The 20,572-nt window shown below is 37.5% G+C and overlaps 3 protein-coding genes and 2 pseudogenes across 5 annotated transcripts; 4 read left to right on the top strand and 1 right to left on the bottom strand.

Annotated features, from left to right (window-relative positions):
- The first annotated feature begins 344 nt into the window (after positions 1 to 344).
- LOC148586478 (uncharacterized) lies at positions 345 to 2,393 on the top strand. 2 transcript variants are annotated; one of them, XR_015911960.1, is made up of 2 exons: positions 345 to 535; positions 1,959 to 2,393. XR_015911960.1 is itself a non-coding variant. In XM_088515974.1 (2 exons), exons 1-2 carry the CDS (start codon positions 1,130 to 1,132, stop codon positions 2,231 to 2,233), a joined length of 306 nt encoding a protein of 101 aa, XP_088372100.1. In that variant the 5' UTR covers positions 704 to 1,129; the 3' UTR covers positions 2,234 to 2,393. The 2 variants fall into 2 exon arrangements, 1 of the variants encoding a protein (XP_088372100.1); XM_088515974.1 differs by lacking the exon at positions 345 to 535 and adding an exon at positions 704 to 1,160.
- Positions 2,394 to 7,462: 5,069 nt separating this feature from the next.
- LOC132178238 (stearoyl-[acyl-carrier-protein] 9-desaturase, chloroplastic-like) lies at positions 7,463 to 9,238 on the bottom strand. The gene is made up of 3 exons (XM_088515369.1): positions 9,116 to 9,238; positions 8,515 to 8,978; positions 7,463 to 8,020 (listed from the first exon to the last, which is right to left on the bottom strand). The coding sequence occupies exons 2-3, from the start codon at positions 8,560 to 8,562 to the stop codon at positions 7,463 to 7,465; spliced, it is 606 nt and encodes a 201-aa protein (XP_088371495.1). The 5' UTR covers positions 8,563 to 8,978; positions 9,116 to 9,238.
- Positions 9,239 to 11,660: 2,422 nt separating this feature from the next.
- Positions 11,661 to 15,044, top strand: LOC132178638 (Pentatricopeptide repeat (PPR) superfamily protein). Its single transcript, XM_059591117.2, has one exon. The coding sequence runs from the start codon at positions 11,740 to 11,742 to the stop codon at positions 15,010 to 15,012; it is 3,273 nt and encodes a 1,090-aa protein (XP_059447100.2). The 5' UTR covers positions 11,661 to 11,739; the 3' UTR covers positions 15,013 to 15,044.
- A 2,555-nt stretch (positions 15,045 to 17,599) lies between these two features.
- LOC132178241 (NADPH-dependent aldehyde reductase-like protein, chloroplastic pseudogene) lies at positions 17,600 to 18,400 on the top strand (annotated as a pseudogene).
- Positions 18,401 to 18,594: 194 nt separating this feature from the next.
- On the top strand, positions 18,595 to 20,170 carry LOC132178639 (protein NDH-DEPENDENT CYCLIC ELECTRON FLOW 5-like; annotated as a pseudogene). The gene is made up of 2 exons (XR_015911914.1): positions 18,595 to 19,107; positions 19,205 to 20,170. The product of XR_015911914.1 is annotated as a protein NDH-DEPENDENT CYCLIC ELECTRON FLOW 5-like (transcript).
- Positions 20,171 to 20,572: the final 402 nt, after the last annotated feature.

Here is a 20,572-nt window from a genome sequence, read left to right as displayed (position 1 = left end):
CTGTTTACACGGTTATTAGAATTGTTGTTTAGAGAGCAAAACAGTTTGCAATAACAGAGAAAATAAAGTAGAGTGCATTAGAAGAGAAATAAGAAGAGAGAGGAAGAAGTTTGCAATCTGACTCATTAAACTACTTTTGGAATTGTTGTTATCCCCTGCCTTCTGCAATTCTGCACAATACCAGGAGAGAGAGCTAGAGCGAGAGAGAGAGAGATCGACACAAGAGAGAGAGAGAGAGAGAGTGACGGACAAACGGAGATTGACAGATGAGACCGCGAGAGAGAGAGATGTGATTCAAAGTTGCAGACACACAACCATGTATTTTCTCCCTCTAGTTGCAGAAGCATAGCCAGGTTCTCTCTCATTCGGTCCTCTTTCTCGTTCTCCTCTCTCTCTCTCTCTATATTTTGTTTTCTTAGGTTTTATTCAATTTTTTTACTTTAATCACAGACCTGATATATATCTCTTTGTCTCTCTCACTAATGAACATTTGTCTTTCTCTAGTTGCCGAGCAAGGAAGAAAGAAGAGCTTCAGGTAAATTTTCTTCCCCTTCGTCTTCTCTCTTTTCGTAACTGTCCGAAATTCTCTCTCGTCGGAACCCTGTTTTCTCATGCTTTGGTTAATTTCCAATCTTGATGCATATTTCTGAAGTTTACACTTCATGTTGGCATACCTATGGATGATTTGAGAGTATTTTGCTAATTTGAGGATTATTGGGTCAACGCTAATGGTGGGTGTTGTTTTGATTTTGGGATAATTTCTTGATTTGATTTTGTGTGTTTCTTGATATGGGATTTTATTTTGGGGACCCTATTCATAAATGTTCTTAATCATTTATATGGAATTTGAGGATTATTGGGTCAACGCTAATGGTGGGTGTTGTTTTGATTTTTGGATAATTTCTTGATTTGATTTTGTGTGTTTCTTGATATGGGATTTTATTTTGGGTGCCATTTGAACTACATCTTATTGGAGATGTTTTGTGGTGAAAACATCTCATCTTGGGACTCCTGTGGGGCATTGTGCCAATTTGAATAACCTTCCTCTTGGGACTCCTGTGGCGCAAACAGAATTCAAAAGCAGAAAAATCTCATCTTCACCAACCAGAGACTCTGCATTTCTCTATTAATGGTTTCCTGTGTGCTTCCCATATCAAATGGTACGTATGCAACCTTTAACATCTCCTCAGTTCTCCAAAAACCCATCTTCTTTCTAATCTTAAAAATTCATTCACTCGGCTTTCATGTAATAGCAGCAAAATCCCCATCCAAAAGCATTTTGTTTTCCTCATAAAACCGAGAGAATTTGATGGTTGTCAACAGCTTAGCATAATTCCAGCTACATTAATATTTCTACTCTTGGAGTTGGAGTTAAATGTGTGTTTCAAAACTATAAAAGACATTTGTGATAAAGATTATATTTTTAGCATACCCATCTGTCAAAATGTTTAGCATTCCCTATGAAGCCCAGAAAAAAGATGGAAGTTTGGTATACCCACCTCCTCAGCCATCTCTCTCTTCATTCTCTGCTCCTTATTACAGTACCAACTATGAGAAAGAAGCAACCCCAACATCATCTTTTAGCAGAATCAGTCCAGTACTTCTTTTGCTTATAGTAATTCTAGCAGTAATCTTCTTCATCTATGGTCTTCTCCATTTACTTGTAAGATTTTTCTTCATATAGGATTGATTTTTATGTAGTAGTATATTTTCTTGAGGGAACTTCATCAATTAATGAAGATCATGTTATGTAGGGCCTGTAACTTTTCTAGTCCAGCAAAAAGTTAACTATGAAATCAAGGCATAAAGAAGTTATTAATAGTATTCCTTTGAATTTAAATGCTATTGTATGTTTCCCTTTTCTCAGAAATAATATACTTTAATATATGAATAGCAGTGCTACTTATTCTTAAATTTGATGTGTGATTTGTGAAACATGTGATACTATGGTTTTGTAGTTTTAAAATGCTTACTTAATCGGGCTGCTATTGCTGGTTTGGGCGTATCGGCTGTTAGTGATGATGATGATGATGCTGAGCACAATGATCATCCAGTTCTATCAGCTGCTTCTCTTGCTGCTGCTGCAAGAAGCACTTTGCGTCCACCTTCCTTGCAGACCCTTCTTGAGGATGTGCCTGACTCAGCAGCTGTTCCTCACACTTCTTCCTCTGGGGGTGATTCTGATGGAAAAAGCAGATGTGAGCTCAGCAGTTTTTATTTTATTCAGTTATAGTATTTCTGTTATTGCTAGTTCTCTTACAGTCATATTTTTATTTAAAGCGAATAGTCTTGGAGATTGCTTGAAGAAGTTGACTATGAACTTACACTTTGATGTTGGAAGAGAAATATTACATATTCCCACCTTCAGCTTTTCTAGCTTTTTAGCAAGTTTATCATCATTGCAGTTAACACGTGGTGATGACTTGATATGCTTTGCCCTGCCCCAATATCCATTTCCACAAACAGAACAAAGATCATAAAATTCAACCAAAAAATGTCTATCTCCAGAACCCAAAGCTGAGTTCATGTTGATAATTGGAAAATATTACATTTCTTTGGAATGATTTAAAGTCTTTCAGAACTAAAAAAGTTGGTGAATTATGTAAATTAATATTTGTTGCCATAAAGGAACTAGAGCCACAAAGTAGTACTCCAATAGAGAGATAAGAAAAGTGTCATTTTGCTACAAGGTAAATCTTAACAATGATAATAGTATGCTTTAATGTTCCCTGGTTCTGCGATCGATCGCACTTGGAGTGCGATCGATCGCAATTTTCCGAAAACCTACTGATGCTGAGATCGATCGCAAACTTGTGTGCGATCGATCGCAATTTTCCGAAAACCTACTGATGCTGCGATCGATCGCACTCCAAGTGCGATCGATCCCAAAATTTCGAAAACCTACTGATGCTACGATCGATCGCACTCCAAGTGCGATCGATCTCCAAATTTTGAAAACCTACTGATACTGCGATCGATCGCACAAAAGTTTGCGATCGATCGCAGTTTTTTTTTTTTTTATTTTTTTTTTATGACTATTAGGGTCGACAAATGTGGACCCTAATGGTCTCCAAATTTTGAAAACCTACTGATGTTGCGATCGATCGCACACTTGTGTGCGATCGATCGCAGTTTTTTTTTAGGACCATTAGGGTCGACAAATGTGGACCCTAATGGTCAACTAATCAGCGTCCACTTTGAAGTGGACGCTGATAGTCAATTTTTTTTTAATATTTTTGGACCATTAGCGTCCACTTTGTGGACGCTAATGGTCAACTATTAGCGTCGACTAATTCTTTTGTGTACATCATCTTTAGAGTCAAACACATGCATCTTTTAGGGTCGATAAAGTGGACGCTAAAAGTCATCATTAGGGTCGACTCTAAGTAGACGCTGATAGTTAGTTTTTTTTTTTAATTTTTTAGGACCATTAGCGTCCACAAAAGTGGACGCTAATGGTTTAACTATCAGCGTCCACTTTGATTTGGACGCTAATAGTTATTATTATTATTTTTTTAAAAGGGCCATTAGGGTCCATAAAGTCGACCCTAATGGTTAACTAAAAGTGGACGCTATTGCTTGACTATTAGGGTCGACTTTCGCTTCCGTTTACATCATCTTTAGGGTCCAAACATTGCGACTTTTAGGGGCGATAAAGTGGACGCTAAAAGTGATCATTAGGGTCGACTTTTAAGTGGACCCTGATAATCAGACATTTGATCATTAGGGTCGGACTATTAGGGTCGACACTTTTAGGGTCGAAAAGTGGACGCTGTTGCCAACAGCGTCCACTTTAGGGTCTTTAGGGGCGACTTAAAGTCGCCCCTAAAGACCTAATTTCTTGTAGTGTGGGAGTGTGTTTTTAAACCAAATCGCAATTTTGGAGAGTTTGCGATTGCAATTTTAAAATCGTGGAAAAATCCGCGATTTCCATAAGCTGACTAGAGGGTGCTTATTCGAAAAAGTGCGAATTTAAACCAAAATCACGATTTCACTTAAAAATTTATTTGGCACAATATTTACTTATATTTGAGTGGGAATGAAAAAATATCAAGAATACCCACCTAAAATATATTAAAACCCTTCTTTTTTCTTTCTTTTTTTTTCTTCATCCACTCTCCGCCCCTTTACTGTTTCTCGTGTCGCTGCTGTTCATCCTCTCTCCGCCCCTCTACTAGGAAAGAATCTCACCTTATTTTTCAAGCAAATCTTTTTCTCCATATAATTGTTTTGCTTTTGTAAAGCTTTCCACCATTCGGTGTTTATATTGTTTTCTGTGGTTTGTATGATTTTTGTGCCTTTTTTATATGTGTTTATGTTGTTTGACGCGGTTTCTATTGAGTAATAAAAGTTGTGATTTTTTTTTTCAAAATTATATTTAGATTATCATGCATAGCACATCATTATGCACTGTGCGTTATAATAAATTGAGTTTATACCTAAAAAAAAGTAAATGTAAATAATAAAAGTGTCACTTATAATAGTAACGGATTTTTTATTCACTCCATGAAGGGATCTCATCCAATTCGACCCACATAAGAGCATTTGAACTGTTTCGGCTGAAAATGATGCTCTATGTGGTTCAATCACTCTACCATCAGCACTGAAGACTGATTCTAAAACAACACTTGACATAGGAACAACTAAAATATCCCGGGCCATGTTAGACAAGATGCGGTACTTCAAAGCATTAACTTTCTACTATGCTAAAGTCTCAAACTCTGGGTTAATATCATTTCCATTTTTATCATTCACCAATATATAGACATCCTCTTCAAAATAAATGTCCAAATCAGTTTTCACATGCGGAATTATGTTGGTACTTCTAACATGCTCCAAAAACCTTGATTTACGGATTGTAGGTTTGGGACCAACATCTTTGATAGATACACTTGAAGAACTAGTATCATCTTGAGTAGTTTGTTATAGAATAGAAGAATTATGAGCAGCCAAATATACTTCATAATATTCACACAAAGCAGCCAACATAGTGTCAATGTGCATTTGAGCTTCATCCTCTTGATAAATAAAAGGAAAGCATAAATTAATTAACTTCATTTTGAATCTTGGGTTCAACACAGTAGTTAAAGACATTGAAAGATTGCATTCACCCCAATACTTATCAAATTTTTCGGCCATTCTAGTTGTCATTGCTCTAATTTATCAATTCCTATCCATCGACTTTATGGATAGGATTTCTTTCATTCTCCATACCTCAGGCAAAAATAGATTAGAAGTAGGGTAATCACTTCCAGATACAATATTGGTGACCTCATTGAAGATTGCCAAAATTTGATTCACATTCTCAACCTTGTCCAACTCTTCTGGACTTGCAACCCATTGAAAAGCTTGGTCAATATTAGAGTACCTAGCGAACACTTTTTTGAACCTTATGGCAATAGTTTCATGATAAGTGTTAAAATATTCATATTTTTAGCCCTTAACTTGCATGTTTTAATCATTTGGTTTTGGTTAATTAGGTTATTTTAATTTCTTTTTTGTGTTTTTCATACTTTTGTAGGTTTTTGGAAGAAAATGAAGTAAAACTAGATGATTTGGGCTCAAAGAGAGAAGATGGGAAAATTGGGAGCTCTCTGACACTGCGATCGATCGCAGGTACCCTGTGATCGAGCTCACACAGGTTGCGATCGATCGCACCCGTGCGCAGGAGACATATCAAGTGGCGGTCAGATTGTCATTCTTTCCATATTAGGGTTTTCCAACTCCCAATTGTAATAGGTTTTGAAACCCTACAAAATCCCTAGGTTTATTACTTTGTCAAGGACTTTTAAAGCCTATAAATAGACCCTTAAGCCTCTAGAATAGATATACTTTGTAAGGAGAAGAAGCTGAGCTCTTCAAGTTCAAGTCTCGGGTTTATTCTTTTCTTTCTTTTCTTTTCTTTATGAAGATGTTTAACATCAGTTTTATGTGTAGCTAATTTAATTAGTAGGGCTAGATTGAAGCCCTAGTTATGTTTAGTTAATATTTCAATATTGGCGCCCTTGTGATGATCTTGTTGTGCTATTTAACTTGATTAATGCATACTTACATGAATTCCTCATATGTGTGTGTCTAATCAACATATGCATGTGGTATGGACTAGTTAGTTAAATCAATTTGGATGGCCGAGTCCTGGGTTTAACATAAGTAACAAAAGAATCCACACCGCGATTCTTGGGTTAATCAACATAGGGAACTGGGAGTATATGTCATGTCCTAGGCCTTATGTGTTTGTCGATTTTCATAGAACATATGCTTTCCTAAGGAACAACTTAGTATACATCATGCTAAATCCCTTAGAAAAGAAAAAAGTTAGAGTATACGCCATGCCTAACTTGTTGCTTAGGAAAATCTATAGCCTTAGGAGTATACGCCATGCCCTTAGGTTGACAAACATTAGATATGTATAATATGATCAAAGCATTGGCATACTGTTATATTAACTAAATATAATTAGTGGTGGATATCAAAACCCTACATTTTATTATTATCACTTAGACAATCAATCTTTGTTTTACTTAAGGAATTTATTTTTAAACATAAATTCAGCAATCCTCGTGGGAATGATTCTGTACTTGCACCATATACTACTATGTTGACCTTGTGCACTTGCAAGTAAAACGTACAATTATTTACCTATTAAGTTAGGTAGATATTTTGCACATCATTTCATGTAGGTGTTGTTCCATCTAGTGGGGACATTTAAAATCAGTTTTTTGGTTTTGTTTGTTTTTTTTTGAAAGGCAATTGCAACCTTTTAGCTATATCACTAAACCGTTTTAGTCGGCTCTTAGAAGCCACAATATGCTTGATACCTTGGCGCACATGATTAATTGTATCCCCAATTTCAGCAAGCCCTGCTTGCACCAGCAAGTTAGTGACATGTGCACAACATTGCACATGAAATAAACATCCTCCAACACCAATAGGAAAGGCACCACTCAACTCAAAATCATCTCTCAAAATCCTTATGGCAACATCATTTGATTTCACATTATCAACTGTCATTGTAAACACCTTATCCACAATACCCCAATATTCAAAACAACTCCTTAGAGCATCAACAATAATAACACCACTATGTGGAGGAAGAACATTACATAAATTCAAAATTATCTTTTGAAGGACCCAATCAAAGTCTATAAAGTAGCAAGTGACCACCATATACGACATCCTCTGCGAAGAGGTCTACATATCCATAGTTATGTTCACCTTCTCAACTCCATATAGCAATGCTTTCAACTTCCTCTTCTCAATATTGTATGTGTTGATGCAATCATTCTTAATAGTTGTACGATTAATCTTTTTCCAATATAGAGTGCATGCCCTTGTGAACTTGTTAAAAATCTCATGCCTCATGAAATTAAAAGGATACTCATGAACTTAGATGACTATAATATTACAAAATACAAAGAAGGGAATATTTGGTTTATTGCAAAATCCCTTGTAATTTGCTTAATTATGGCTTCACCTCCCTACTAGTGATCCAGCTGAAAGAAACGGTGGGTGCTTTTTTTGCCCTTGCTAGAGCTCTTTCCTCTAACCTTCTTAGTCTTTGACCTAATCCACATATATAGTCCTGGGCTTCTCGTCCCTCACCGGAAAGTCCAGTTAGTTTCTCAACGTTCCATTTAGCCACCAAATGTTCCAATATTTCTCCATAGTCCTTGGCCGTGTAGACACCAATCCGAGAGGCAACATTTGCAAAGTGATCAAAAAGATTTTCATTGTAGCCGTCGTACATTAAGTGGGCTGGCATTAATATTTTCCTCCTCATCATATCGGCAAATGCTATGACAGTTTCATTTGGATCAAGCTCGAAAAGCTTCCCAACTATTTTGGTATAAGCAATTTCGTGGCATTTCTCATCTGCAGCAACTATGCCATATATTTGGGCAAGCTTTTCCCCGTGCTTCATGGCAAGCTTGGCTGTATTTTCATGGGAGATAAATGTTGCTCTTTCTTGAAACAATGTGTAGATAGTAAAAAAGCAGGGACTTGTCCTAGTGCCGGTATCCTAATTAGACAAAAATATAGGATCATAATTAGAAAAAAATATAGGACATTAACTTGTTGATCATTCTAACTTTAAAACACACAAATATAGGACATTAGCTTGTTGATCATTCTAACTTTAAAGTTCTTTACACACACATATATGTGGTCCATAGAATAATAATTTCAAATTGGATATATATTTTTTTATTTTTTATTTTTTTTTTATCATAATAGTAGGAGGACCATTTTAAGAAATGTATTGAGGAGATAATCACCTTAGAATTTTTAAATGAGGCTTTGATATAAAATGTAAAGAAGTGGTAACTTTACCTCAAAGCTATGGGTTTATTTAGTTGCATTATATTAATTACTCATATTTGTTGTTATTATTGGACATGAAATTTCATATCACACATAAGAATTCTGACATAATATTATGGTCTCACTATAAGCTGTGACAAGACTTATGAGCAAGTTAAAAAATGTACGTTAAAGAATTATTGCATATCTCACCATTCTTGACCCAATCAAATAATGTGTTGTCTTCTCGACTTGTTTCATATCCACTTGTCTGGAAAGAGAGAGGTATTTGTTAAGAAGATCACCATGCCTATTTTCTTCTGCACTCTATCCCCTTGGCCATGTTGTCCAAGGTGTGTTATCACTACCTGTTTCATCATAAAAAATTTCTGTGCCATTGATAAGTACTTGGTAAGTTGGAAGGGATTTTTCCGTGATCATATCACCGACTAAGACAACAAAGTAGTCGTCCAGAATGTCCTTTGTTCTCTCCCTTAGTTGATTGACTTGCTCAATGAATCCATATGAGGTAGGATTTGGCAAAAAGTCATGTGGTTGCCAAGATTTCTCAACAAGTTTTAGGAGAGTTAAATGTCACTCTTGACCCACTCCTCCATGGATTTGAAGATTTCAACCTTCTGGTAGCATGGGATGGACTGCGTTAGCATTGGCATGGCCTAAAGACATTGCTTTCCCTCTAGAATTTAAGACAAAAAAATAAAAAAAAAATAAAAAATAGTATTGTTAGGTCATTGGTTGCCGCTAAAATAGTCAAACAACTCAATTGCGTGATGAGAAACTTTGAAGAATGAACTCACTTAGAGCTGGAGTACAGAGTGGAAGTCATAGAAAACTTGGGAGATCTTTGAGCTCTTGCAGGTAAGAGAGCAACTGAAGGAAGGGATTGAAAGGCGAAGTAATTGAGTGTTACAACCATGCTTTTAACCTTAATTTGCTTTGTTACTAAAATGGTGAGCACTGAAAAATATAGGATTGTTAGTGTTAAATTTTAAAGAAATTCGACAAAAATATATTCCTACAAATTCATCTATTTCTAGCAGCAAATCAATTTTTTAAAAATAAAAAGATGACGATAAGCCAAACTAGAATTACATATCTATCTTTATCCAAAACTATATATAGAAAATTCTACTTATAAAATTTAATTTTGCAAATATTTTCCCAAAAAATCTTATCTTTCAAAACATTCTATAGCAAGAAAGACTTACATTAGAGCATAAGCTTTTCTTACAATTATGTCTTCATTGACTCTCTTGCTTGTAGGAACTCCTACGTATATTGGAGAGGACAAAGTTTTCCTCCAAATTGGGTTGAAGGAATTTCCTCAAACCTAGTATATAAAAGTGACATGTGTCTATTTTTTTAATAACATGTGAGATGCACATGAGTTTTTAATAAAATGTATTCCAATTTTGTTCCCGCTATTAAAAAAATATGTGCATCTCACATGTTAAGGGACACATGTCACTTTTATATATTAGGCTGGACGAAATTCCTCCAACCCAGTTTGGAGGAAAACCTTGTCCTATTGGAGACATGTTCCGGTTAAGCGCTTTTATAAACTCTTTGGGAAAGTGCATTTTAATAATCGCATCCCCAAGAAACTCGTGGGCGCACATTTTCCTGTTAATTTTATTTTTTAATATTGTTTAAAGCTCTTTGGGGAAGTGCATATTTATTATCGCATCTCCAAGCCTGATCTTGCTTAGATCCTCATCCTCTAAGGTCCAAAATGGATCAAAGAGTATGTAGTTAATAGTTTTCAGAAATTTTAAGACTACAAATAGGACATATGTTTCTTTAATAAAAAAATAAAAAAATATTATTTAAAATTAACAAAAATAATAATAATAAAAAATAATGAGGTGGCTAGCCAATCTTTTTCATAGGGAATGGCCAGCCAGGGGTGGCCGAACCAACCCCATTGCCTATGGGAGTGGTTTGGCCATCCCCCACTTGTGAAAGGAGCCACCCCCTATGTGCCATGAGCCACCCTCGTTGGGCCTAGGGTTGCTTTAGCCAGTCTAAATTGGCCCTTGTGGGTGGCCGAACCACCCCCATGGCCCTTGGGGGTGGTTTGGCCATCCCCAAATGCAAACCCTATAATTTTTTTTTTTCTTCATTTGGCCCTTGGGGTGGCCGGACCACCCCCAAGGGCCATGGGGTGGCCAGCCACCCCCTATGACCGATATGAGGTGGCCGGCCACCCTATTAATTTTTTTTTTATTCATAAATAATATTCTTTTGTTTTTTAATTAGTGGGATAGGTGTCTTATTTGTGTCTCTAAGATTTCTGAGAAGAAATCTTAGCCATTAACTTGATAATCTCCAATCCATTTGGATTGGAAAGGGTCCGAATTCATCGTGCGCACACATTTTCCTGTTAATTTTTTAATATTGTTGGGCAGTGCTTATAGGGTATTTATTTTGGATTGGACACAAATTTTCGATGAAATTTTTTTGGCCTATTTTAATAAATGTTAAGTGTCATTTAACATGTTTAAATTTATCAAAAATCAATGTTTTGAAATAGTTTAGTGGAATGACAATAAATGGCTGTTAAGAATATTAAAGAAAATATGTGCGAGATGATACTTGTCAATTATTAGAGTGGGTTGGAGGAAATTTCTTCTAAATTTGTTTGGAGGAAATTTCTGTCGTTTTGGATATACAAAGTACTCTTCCTCCAAAATGTACGTTGGTGAAAATTTTTTCCTAATTCAATTTAGGGTTAATAAATTTTTTAGTACTTAGGTTTTCACTTTTTTATTTTTTCCCACTTAAGTTTTAATTGGTATTACAGATGATACCTGATTTATGAGTAAATATCGGTTTAGTATTTCCGTCACCATTCCGTCAATCAAACTAACGAATTGACATGTGTTCTAACAAAAGCATGCCTCGTGTCCGAAAAAATTAAAAGAAAAAAAAATCATAAAACTAATTAAAAAAAAATCAGAACTTACAAAAAGAAAAAGACAAATATAGTGTGGCCTAGCCAATGGGGGTGGCCGGCCACCCCATTTTGGCCATTGAGGGTGGCTCAGAGCCGGAATGGAGTGGCTGAAATTAGTTCGGTTGATAAAATGTGACGAAGGTATTAAATTGGTCTTTATCCATAAGTCAAGTACCATCTATAATACGATTTAAAACCTAGGCGAGAAAAAATAAAAAAAGTGCAAACCTAGTTACTAAAAAGATTATTAAGTTATTAACCCTCCAATTTATTAAATTGACGTGCGTTTTTTTCCTAACAAAGTGATTTGAGTTTGTTAAGGATATAAATATTTTGTGATAAATATTTGATTTGCTTAATTGGTTTGTTCGTCTTTGCAGTAGGCCTTCTGCAGTGGTCCTAAGGCCATGAATGTGGGAAGAATCGTGTTTGGCTGATAAGAAGCTGGTCTTCGGAGTTAGATGCTGACTCTTTTATCTTCCAAGTATCCTCTTCAAATGCTTCTCGCTCCACTTTCTCTTCGCGGGTCCTTCCCATATTCCTTGTTCTATCACTTCCCGCGTGCATTCAAACGCCACAGCACTGTGAAACCCGCTACAACGTTTCATAAGGTAATCCCACTTTGCAATTCTTTTATGCAAAACCATGTTTTGCTTGGAATAAATTTAGCTGGTTTTAGTAACACCGCCGTATCCCATGCTTTCGACGAATTTCCAGTCCAAGAAAATGAAGAAAATTCAAAGGTATTTGATTTCCTCCATATCATGGAAGAGCGTGGGATTCGTGCGAATTTTCAGACCTATCTATGGCTTTTAGAAGGGTGTTTGAATTCTGGGTCTTTAGGATGTGGGCAGAAGCTGCACGGAAAGATTTTGAAGTTGGGTTTTGATTCGGAACATGTTTTGTGTGACCGAACTATCGATATCTATATTGCGGGCGGTGATTTAGATGGCGCGATTAAGGTTTTTGATGATATGCATGATAGAAGTTTATCTTCCTGGAATAAAATAATTAATGGGCTTGTGGGGGACAAGTGGACGGGTCGGGTATTAGGTCTCTTTTGCCGAATGATAGCTGAGAATGTGAATCCAAATGAAACAACATTTGCTGGAGTTTTAAAGGCGTGCCGTGGTGGTAATGTTGCTTTCCAGTATGTGCAGCAGATTCATGCTAAGATTATTTATCATGGTTTCGGTGCTAGTACACTTGTATGTAACTCGCTGATTGATTTGTATTCGAAAAATGGCTTCATAGATTGTGCTAAAAAGATGTTTGATAGATTATATTTGAAGGATAGTGTTTCTTGGGTGGCGATGATGACAGGTTTTTCTCAGAATGGACATGAAGTAGAATCTATTCTCCTATTTTGCCAGATGCATACATCAGGAATTGCTCCTACTCCTTATATGTTTTCAAACGTTCTAAGTGCCTGCACCAAGATAGAGTTGTTTGATGTAGGAGAGCAGCTTCATGGCCTTGTTTTTAAGGGGGGGTTTTCTTCTGAGATGTACGTGTGCAATGCTCTTGTGACATTGTATTCCCGCTCAGGAAACTTGATATCTGCTGAACACATTTTCAGCACAATGCGATACAGGGACAGGGTTTCATATAATACCCTCATCTCAGGGCTAGCTCAGTGTGGATTTTGTGATAGAGCTCTAGAATTGTTTAAGAAAATGCAGTTTGATTGCTTGAAACCAGATTGTGTTACAGTTGCAAGTTTGTTGAGTGCCAGTGCATCTGTTAGAGCTCTCCATACAGGGAGGCAACTCCACTCATATGCAATAAAATCTGGAATGTCTTCAGATATTATTCTTGAAGGTGCTCTGCTGGATCTTTATGTGAAATGCTCAGATATAGATACTGCCCATGAATTTTTCCTTACGACAGAGAGTGAAAATGTGGTCCTATGGAATGTTATGTTAGTTGCTTATGGGCAGTTAGGTAATCTGAGTGATTCGTTTGAGATATTTAGACAGATGCAGATTGAAGGCATGATACCCAATCAATTCACTTATCCAAGTATACTGAGAACCTGTACCTCTTCTGGAGCTCTTGATCTAGGAGAGCAGATTCATGCTCAAGTCATGAAGACTAGCTTTCATCTCAATGTGTACGTCTCCTGTGTGCTCATAGATATGTATGCTAAGCTTGGAAAACTTGATACTGCCCTGCAAATTCTCAGAAGATTAACTGAGGAAGATGTTGTCTCTTGGACTGCTATGATTGCAGGCTATGCACAACATGATATGTTTGCCGAAGCTCTTAAACTTTTTGAAGAAATGCAGAATCGAGGGATCCGATCTGATAATATAGGATTTTCAAGTGCAATTAGTGCATGTGTTGGTATTCAAGCACTCAATCAAGGACGACAAATCCACGCTCAATCGTGTGTCTCTGGTTACTCAGATGATCTTTCAATCAGCAATGCACTTGTTAGTCTTTATGCTAGATGTGGTAGAATAGAAGAAGCATACTTTGCATTTGAGAAAATTGATGATAAAGATAACATATCATGGAATGCATTGATATCAGGGTTTGCACAAAGTGGGTACTGTGAGGAAGCACTGCAGGTATTTGCTCAAATGAACAAGGCTGGAGTAGAAGTTAATCTATTCACATTTGGCTCTACAGTTAGTGCAGCTGCCAATCTAGCAAATACTAAACAAGGGAAGCAGATCCATGCTATGATTCTAAAAACTGGGTATGATTCAGAAACTGAGGTTTCTAATGCTTTAATCACATTGTATGCCAAGTGTGGTAGTATGGATGACGCCAAGAGAGAGTTTTATGCAATGGTTGAAAAAAATGAGGTCTCGTGGAATGCCTTGATTACAGGCTATTCTCAACATGGATGTGCTATTGAAGCAATACATCTTTTCGAGGAGATGAAGAGGCTTGGTATGATGCCTAACCATGTTACCTTTGTGGGAGTTTTGTCAGCCTGTAGCCATGTGGGTATGGTGAACGAGGGGCTTGGCTACTTTGAATCCATGAGCAAAGAGTATGGCTTAGTGCCTAAACCTGAGCATTACGTTTGTGTTGTGGATCTTCTTGGCCGGGCTGGGTTTTTGAGCCGTGCAAGAAAATTCGTAGAGGATATGCCAATTAAACCTGATGCAATGATTTGGAGGACCCTCTTAAGTGCTTGTATAGTTCATAAGAGCATGGAAATTGGAGAGTTTGCTGCCCGTCATCTTCTAGAATTAGAGCCTGAAGATTCAGCCACTTATGTTCTCTTATCGAATATATATGCAATCTCTGGGAAATGGGACAGTAGGGATAGGACAAGGCAAATGATGAAAGACAGGGGTGTGAAGAAAGAGCCCGGTCGTAGCTGGATTGAAGTTAAGAACTCAGTTCATGCATTCTTTGTTGGTGACCGTCTCCATCCACTAGCAGATAAAGTATATGAATACTTAGGAGATTTGAATAAACAGGCAGCTGAAATTGGTTATGTGCAGGACCGCTATACCCTTTTGAACAACGTGGAGCAAGGGCGGAAGGATCCAACAGTACATATTCATAGTGAGAAATTGGCAATTGCTTTTGGACTCCTTAGCTTGTCAAATACGATTCCCATACGTGTGTTTAAGAATCTTCGCGTCTGTAATGATTGCCATAATTGGATTAAGTATGTGTCAAAGATTTCAAATCGAGCTATTGTAGTAAGGGATGCATACCGATTTCATCATTTTGAAGGTGGTATATGTTCATGTAGAGATTACTGGTAAGTATGACTGAATAAAGTTGATCAAGAAAATAGGAAATTCGTTGGATCGTGCCAAACACATTAGATGTCAGAGTATGATTGTACCCTCTACTCAGGTTTCCTTACTTGAAGACTGGTAAGACCTCCAGTCTCAACTTAATTTTTGATTGCTAATTTTTGTTTTGTTAGTTCCTCAATCAGATTCCAAGCAATTTAATTGTTTCACTATTATTTTTGAAGACTTCTGCAAATGTATATTTCCCATTGTTCTCTTTCTCTCTCCCCAGGTGAATAATCCAGCAGATCTTGTTCGTGACACAAACTTAGTATATCAGTAGCTGAAGTTGGTGCTTTCAAGATTTTTCAGAAATTTGAAGGACTTGGCATCGTTGATGGTGACTCCAGGAGATATGGCAAGGCTTCCCCTTTTTATTTCCAGAGCTTTCTAAAGGTAACCTGTGAGACACTGTTATTGTCAGGGAAAGCATATAATAGCGTTACTTGAACAAGGAGGTCATAAGACTCATAACCAAGGATTGAGGTTCCTATTCTATCAATCAGGCCGCTCATTCATAATGAACGGTCTAGATTGAGCTGCATAAACACTGAAAAAAAAAAAAAAAAAAAAGGTGGCCAACTACACCAAGAGAGTGGCTAAGGTAGTCCCACCATCTCCTCTTCCTTTAAAGGGGTGCACCCCCTTAGGATGGCCAACCACCCCTCAAAAAGTACGAGGGTGGACGACCACCCCTTAAGGCCCTTTTTTTTTTTTTTGAGCTCGACCACCCCAACTCAAGTGGCTAGGTGGTGAGAGAATGGTCGACCCACCTCAAGCACCCCTTGGAATGGCGGACCACCTCTTAACTTCTTTTGCTTTTTTATTTTTTATTTTTTGTGCTTATGTGACTCAATCAAGGCCGTTTATTTTAAATGAGTGGCCGAAATTAAGGGAATTGCAGGCATGGGCGGAACCACATTGAAGCTTGGGGGAAAAATTTTAAAATATGCCTCTATATTATATGTTTTTTTTTAATTTTTTAATTTTTTAATTTTTTTAATAAAATAGACCTTCTAAGTTTAACTTTTTACCCTCCAAAAAATGTTCTTTTTAGTTTTTACCCCCACACCTAAAATTTTAGTGAACCTCGATCCCAGGAGCAAACACTTTTTTTTTTTTTTTTCTTCCTATAATTTGTGATTTATGACGAGATTAACATACCAAAGCCTTAGCAAATCATTTGGGCCATTTAGCTCTTTTTACTTTATTTTGTTCTTATTTGGGGCAATGGCTAGAGTCATTTCTGATATATTATTCTCATTAGGAAAGTTCATGGATTCTTGAGCAGAACTAAGGAGCAAACTTTAAGTTTCAGAATTAGATGTCAGAAACTGTTGGAACGTGCTAACCAGTAGAGTGTTTATATTCTTCAAATTTTGATCTTTTCTCAAATTTGATGTTCTTTCTCAGGTGAATAAAACAGCAGATCCTTTTGATGACCTGTTTCTGTGCGAGCGTGTTCTATTGAGCATTAGTTATTGGACATCTGGACTAAATCCAAAGTGCCTCTCCCAGCTTTTACATATAAGTACTAGAAATTGGTGCATTTTAAGATTTTTTTTCTGCGATTGGGGGTGTCTTTGCTGATAGCATTGGAGATATGGCGAGGGTTAGTCCTTCTTATTTCCGGGTCTTTGAAATGGTAAGCAGTCCAATATTTTTCTTTTCTTTAGATTCCTAATGCTTTGGAATGCTAGAAAGACTCGCTTGGTTTGAGAAGTCAACTTCTTGAGTAAACCATTAATTTCATCATTCAGAACCAATCTTTAATTCATCTCCTCACCTGAAGAGTGAAGACCTAAACTTGTCCAGAATCAATGGATTTTCAAGCACCTATTGAAGCCAATATTGATGGAAAAGGGCATGCCTATTCTTATCCCAGGTTGGTTTCTTCCTCCAAATTTGTCATCATGCTTTGCTGACTTTGCTAAAATCTGTTAATTACTTTTTTTTTTTTTTTTAAAAGAAAAAGTTAAAACCTCCTAATTACCTGAGTTAAGCCTAAAGTGCAGATCAATAAATGTTCATCAGGAATTAGGATCTATTTTTATATAAATCCAACTATTGGAATTTCTACAACTCAGCCACCTTTGACTTTCTATATGAAGTTTCGATCTTTGGCCATTCATATGAACTGTGAAGTAATCAAAAGAGCCTTATGTATGCAGTGACGCAATGAATATTGGCTTTACAGAGCCTTAGGTGTGCAGTGATGCAACCACCTTGTCATCAATTGGCAACCTAGTGCCAAGTCATTATTTCCCCACCCAAGGCTAAATTAATTCTTAAACAACGAACAGTTTTGATATCGTAAGTTTGTAACACCTTTAGGTTTGCAAATGTTTGACCCTACAAAAGAAAAAAAAGGAATTGAACCATTTCGGTCAGGAAGAGAGGATTTGAGTTGACAATTTCTACATTCAGATTTATGAAGCTACCCAGTCTCTCGGGAGTCCTATGGTAATTTTCAATTATAAAAGCATTACATATCCTCTATCATTTCTAAACCCCAAAACAATCAAATACAATTTTCAGTCACTGAATCTCCGTTATGACCGAGGAAATTACCAGGGAACACGCTTCCTCTTCTTCTCGACTTGACGGCCTGGTAGCAATCATAACCAGTTCCTCACGTGGCATTGGCCGTGCCATCGCCATCCGCCTCCACTCCCTTGGTGCAAGGGTTGTGCTCAGTTATGCTTCAAGCTCAACAAAAGCAGGTCTTCTAGCGTCTGAGTTCAATGCCTCGTCTACCCTTTCTCAGCCTCAAGCAATTGCAGTTCGAGCAGACGTTTCAGACCCAGATCAGGTGAAGCTGCTCTTCAATAGGGCTGAACAGAATTTGGCTCAATCCACATCCTTGTAAACTGTGCTGGGGTGCTTGATCCCAAGTACCCAACTTTGGCCAATACAACTGTGGACGATTGGGATATGACATTTAATATCAACACCAAAGGTGCATTCTTCTGATGTAAAGAGGCTGCTATTCGGTTGAAACATGGAGGCAGTGGAAGAATCATCATGATATCAACCTCGGTTGCTGGATCTCTTCTACCAGGGTATGCAGCTTATGCAGCCTCCAAGGCAGCCGTAGAGACAATGACAAAGATTGTGGCTAAGAAGCTCAAGGGTATGGGAGTGGCTGCCAACGCTGTTGCACCAGGGCCTGTGGTAACTGACATGTTGTTAGGGTAAATCTGAGGAAACGATCAAGAGGATTGTGGATGCCTGTTCTCTGGGCGGACTTGGGGAGACCAAGGATGTAACTCACCTCGTGGGATTCTTAGCTGGCGATGCTGGAGAGTGGATTAATGGGCAGGTGATTAGGGTGAATGGTGGATCTGTTGTTTGAACATCTCTCTCCAGCCTCCACGCCTTCTACTCCTGCTCTGCTTTTCTTTTCTCTTTCTTTTCCCTTTCATTTCATTTCTCTTCAAATCCTCTTCTCGTGTCTGCTCTTTGTCTTACCAGAAAACTATCATTGAATTTGTGTATTCATTTTCTATTGGTATGCTTGACCCCCATGGAAGCGCCTGCCATTAGACCATGGCCTGCAGTTCACTATTCTTACCCAATTTCATTCCCATATCCACTACAACACCTGCTAAACATTTGGTTTCATCCCACCCTTGTCTTCTTCCTCCATGTCGTTTTGTTCACTACTACGATACCAAGAGAGAATTCCCAATGCCAGCAGTGGCTTCAATCTCCTACCAACCCATCAACGTGGACTACTTAGAGCGAGAAGTCAGTGGCCATGGCGTCACCTTTGAAGGTTTTGGTGATAGCTGCGTTGCTAAGATGGGATTGGAAAATGGAAGCACTGCCACCTTGATGCTGCCAAGCGGCTTAATTACATCCTACAAGACTCCCATGTGGCATGGCGGCACGGTAGAACAACTGCTGCACACATCAGTCTCTAAAGGAGAGAATGGTGGATCTGTCATTCAAGCAGGGGTGTCTTTGGCCTTTGATTGTTGCAGTGACGGCCAAGTTTCATGGTCTCTGCGCAATTGGACTCTTCTTGGTATAAAAGGTGTTGCTGAAGAATCTATTCAGGTGTATTTTTTTGTTTGGTTCATGACGTAGACTTCTATTTAATTTAGGTAAATTGTCTGCTCAGTGAAAGAATATTATATGAACTGGTCGAATGCAGGTAGATCTGATAAGCAGGTATTTAGAGAACATGCTTGAAGTAAAATACATTATGATTCTCGAAGAAGATATCTTAAGCTCAGAGCTTGTAGTCTCGAACTCAGTCTTCATTGCTGCAACTGAGGGGGTCCATTGTAAGCCATTTGACAGTGAGCACCCCTGATGCTACTTATGCAATCGGCTTAGAAGGGTTAAATTTCTTCAACAGGCCACCATTTTTGACAAATTTTGGAATAAGTCCTCCGGACTTCGGCTAGAAAAATGACTCCGGTTTTGCCCAATTATGGGGTCAAATGTAACTGAAAGGACCTTTCTCTGGCTGGGGTACAGGAAATCCAAATGCAGAGATTTACTTTAAGTGTACATTTTCATGAAGAGCATTTCTTAGGTGTCAATGTCTAATGTGAAAGGAACAGCAATCAAAGCAAAAGACTTCCAGAATCGAGAACAAAAACATTGGAGAGTTTACCAACATAATGAATTTAGTTTGATGGCAAGAGAAAAATACAACTAGCAGTTTTGAAATTTGGTTGAAAATTGCTTCTAGGTAGATTAAGTTTTTTAACAGGAAGCATGTAGAAGTTGAATCTGTTGAAGTGGTGCTTACATTTTTTTTAATTTTTTTCTAATTAAAAATGATAGGCCGGAGAGACCAATTGTGGTTATCTTATCTGGCTGTAACAATGATAACACTTATTTGCTGGGAGTCGCACAGGAGGGGCCTAGACGGTGGGAACCGCAAGCGCTCTCTCAAGTCTGACTAAGCCATAGCTTAACCCAACTGCATCAGGGCATCAATGGAAATTTAATAGTCCATACTTTTCGAGTTTCATACTTCATCTATTTCTTTTGTCTTGATTTAATCAAACATGCCGGGAAAAAGGCTGAGTTCTTTGACATTATATATATCTATATATAAATCTTTCCATCTACACGGTATTTGGCACATATATTTTTTACCCTTGTATATGGATAATCTTCATATTTTGGATAATAACCTAATCAATTGTTTGTTAGAAGAATTATTTCGTTAACAGAGAAGTAATATGTTTTTAAGTAGACTTTCAATTCAAAAACAAAAAGGAAGTGTATGTTACTAAATCTACATTACATTTTTCCTGGTGGCTTGATTATTGATTGGTGAAAAAAAAAAAAGGCTTCTCATAATAGGTGTCCCTAATTATATTTATGTTACAACAGTTCCATTAGGCTATGGGCGTTAAGTGGTCAAGTATTAACGGAGATGGTTGGTCATACTTACATTGTCTATTTAGTTGATTCATGTCTCTGGACTTGTTGTCAATGGTAGTGTTCTGCAAAGATATAGAAAAGTGATTTTATTTGCTTTTCATGCTTCTATTTAATGAAG

The sequence above is a fragment of the Corylus avellana genome, chromosome 4 (genome assembly GCF_965113065.1).
Source record: "Corylus avellana chromosome 4, dhCorAvel1.hap1.2, whole genome shotgun sequence".
Taxonomy (NCBI): domain Eukaryota; kingdom Viridiplantae; phylum Streptophyta; class Magnoliopsida; order Fagales; family Betulaceae; genus Corylus; species Corylus avellana.
This window is presented reverse-complemented; position numbering and strand designations above follow the sequence as displayed.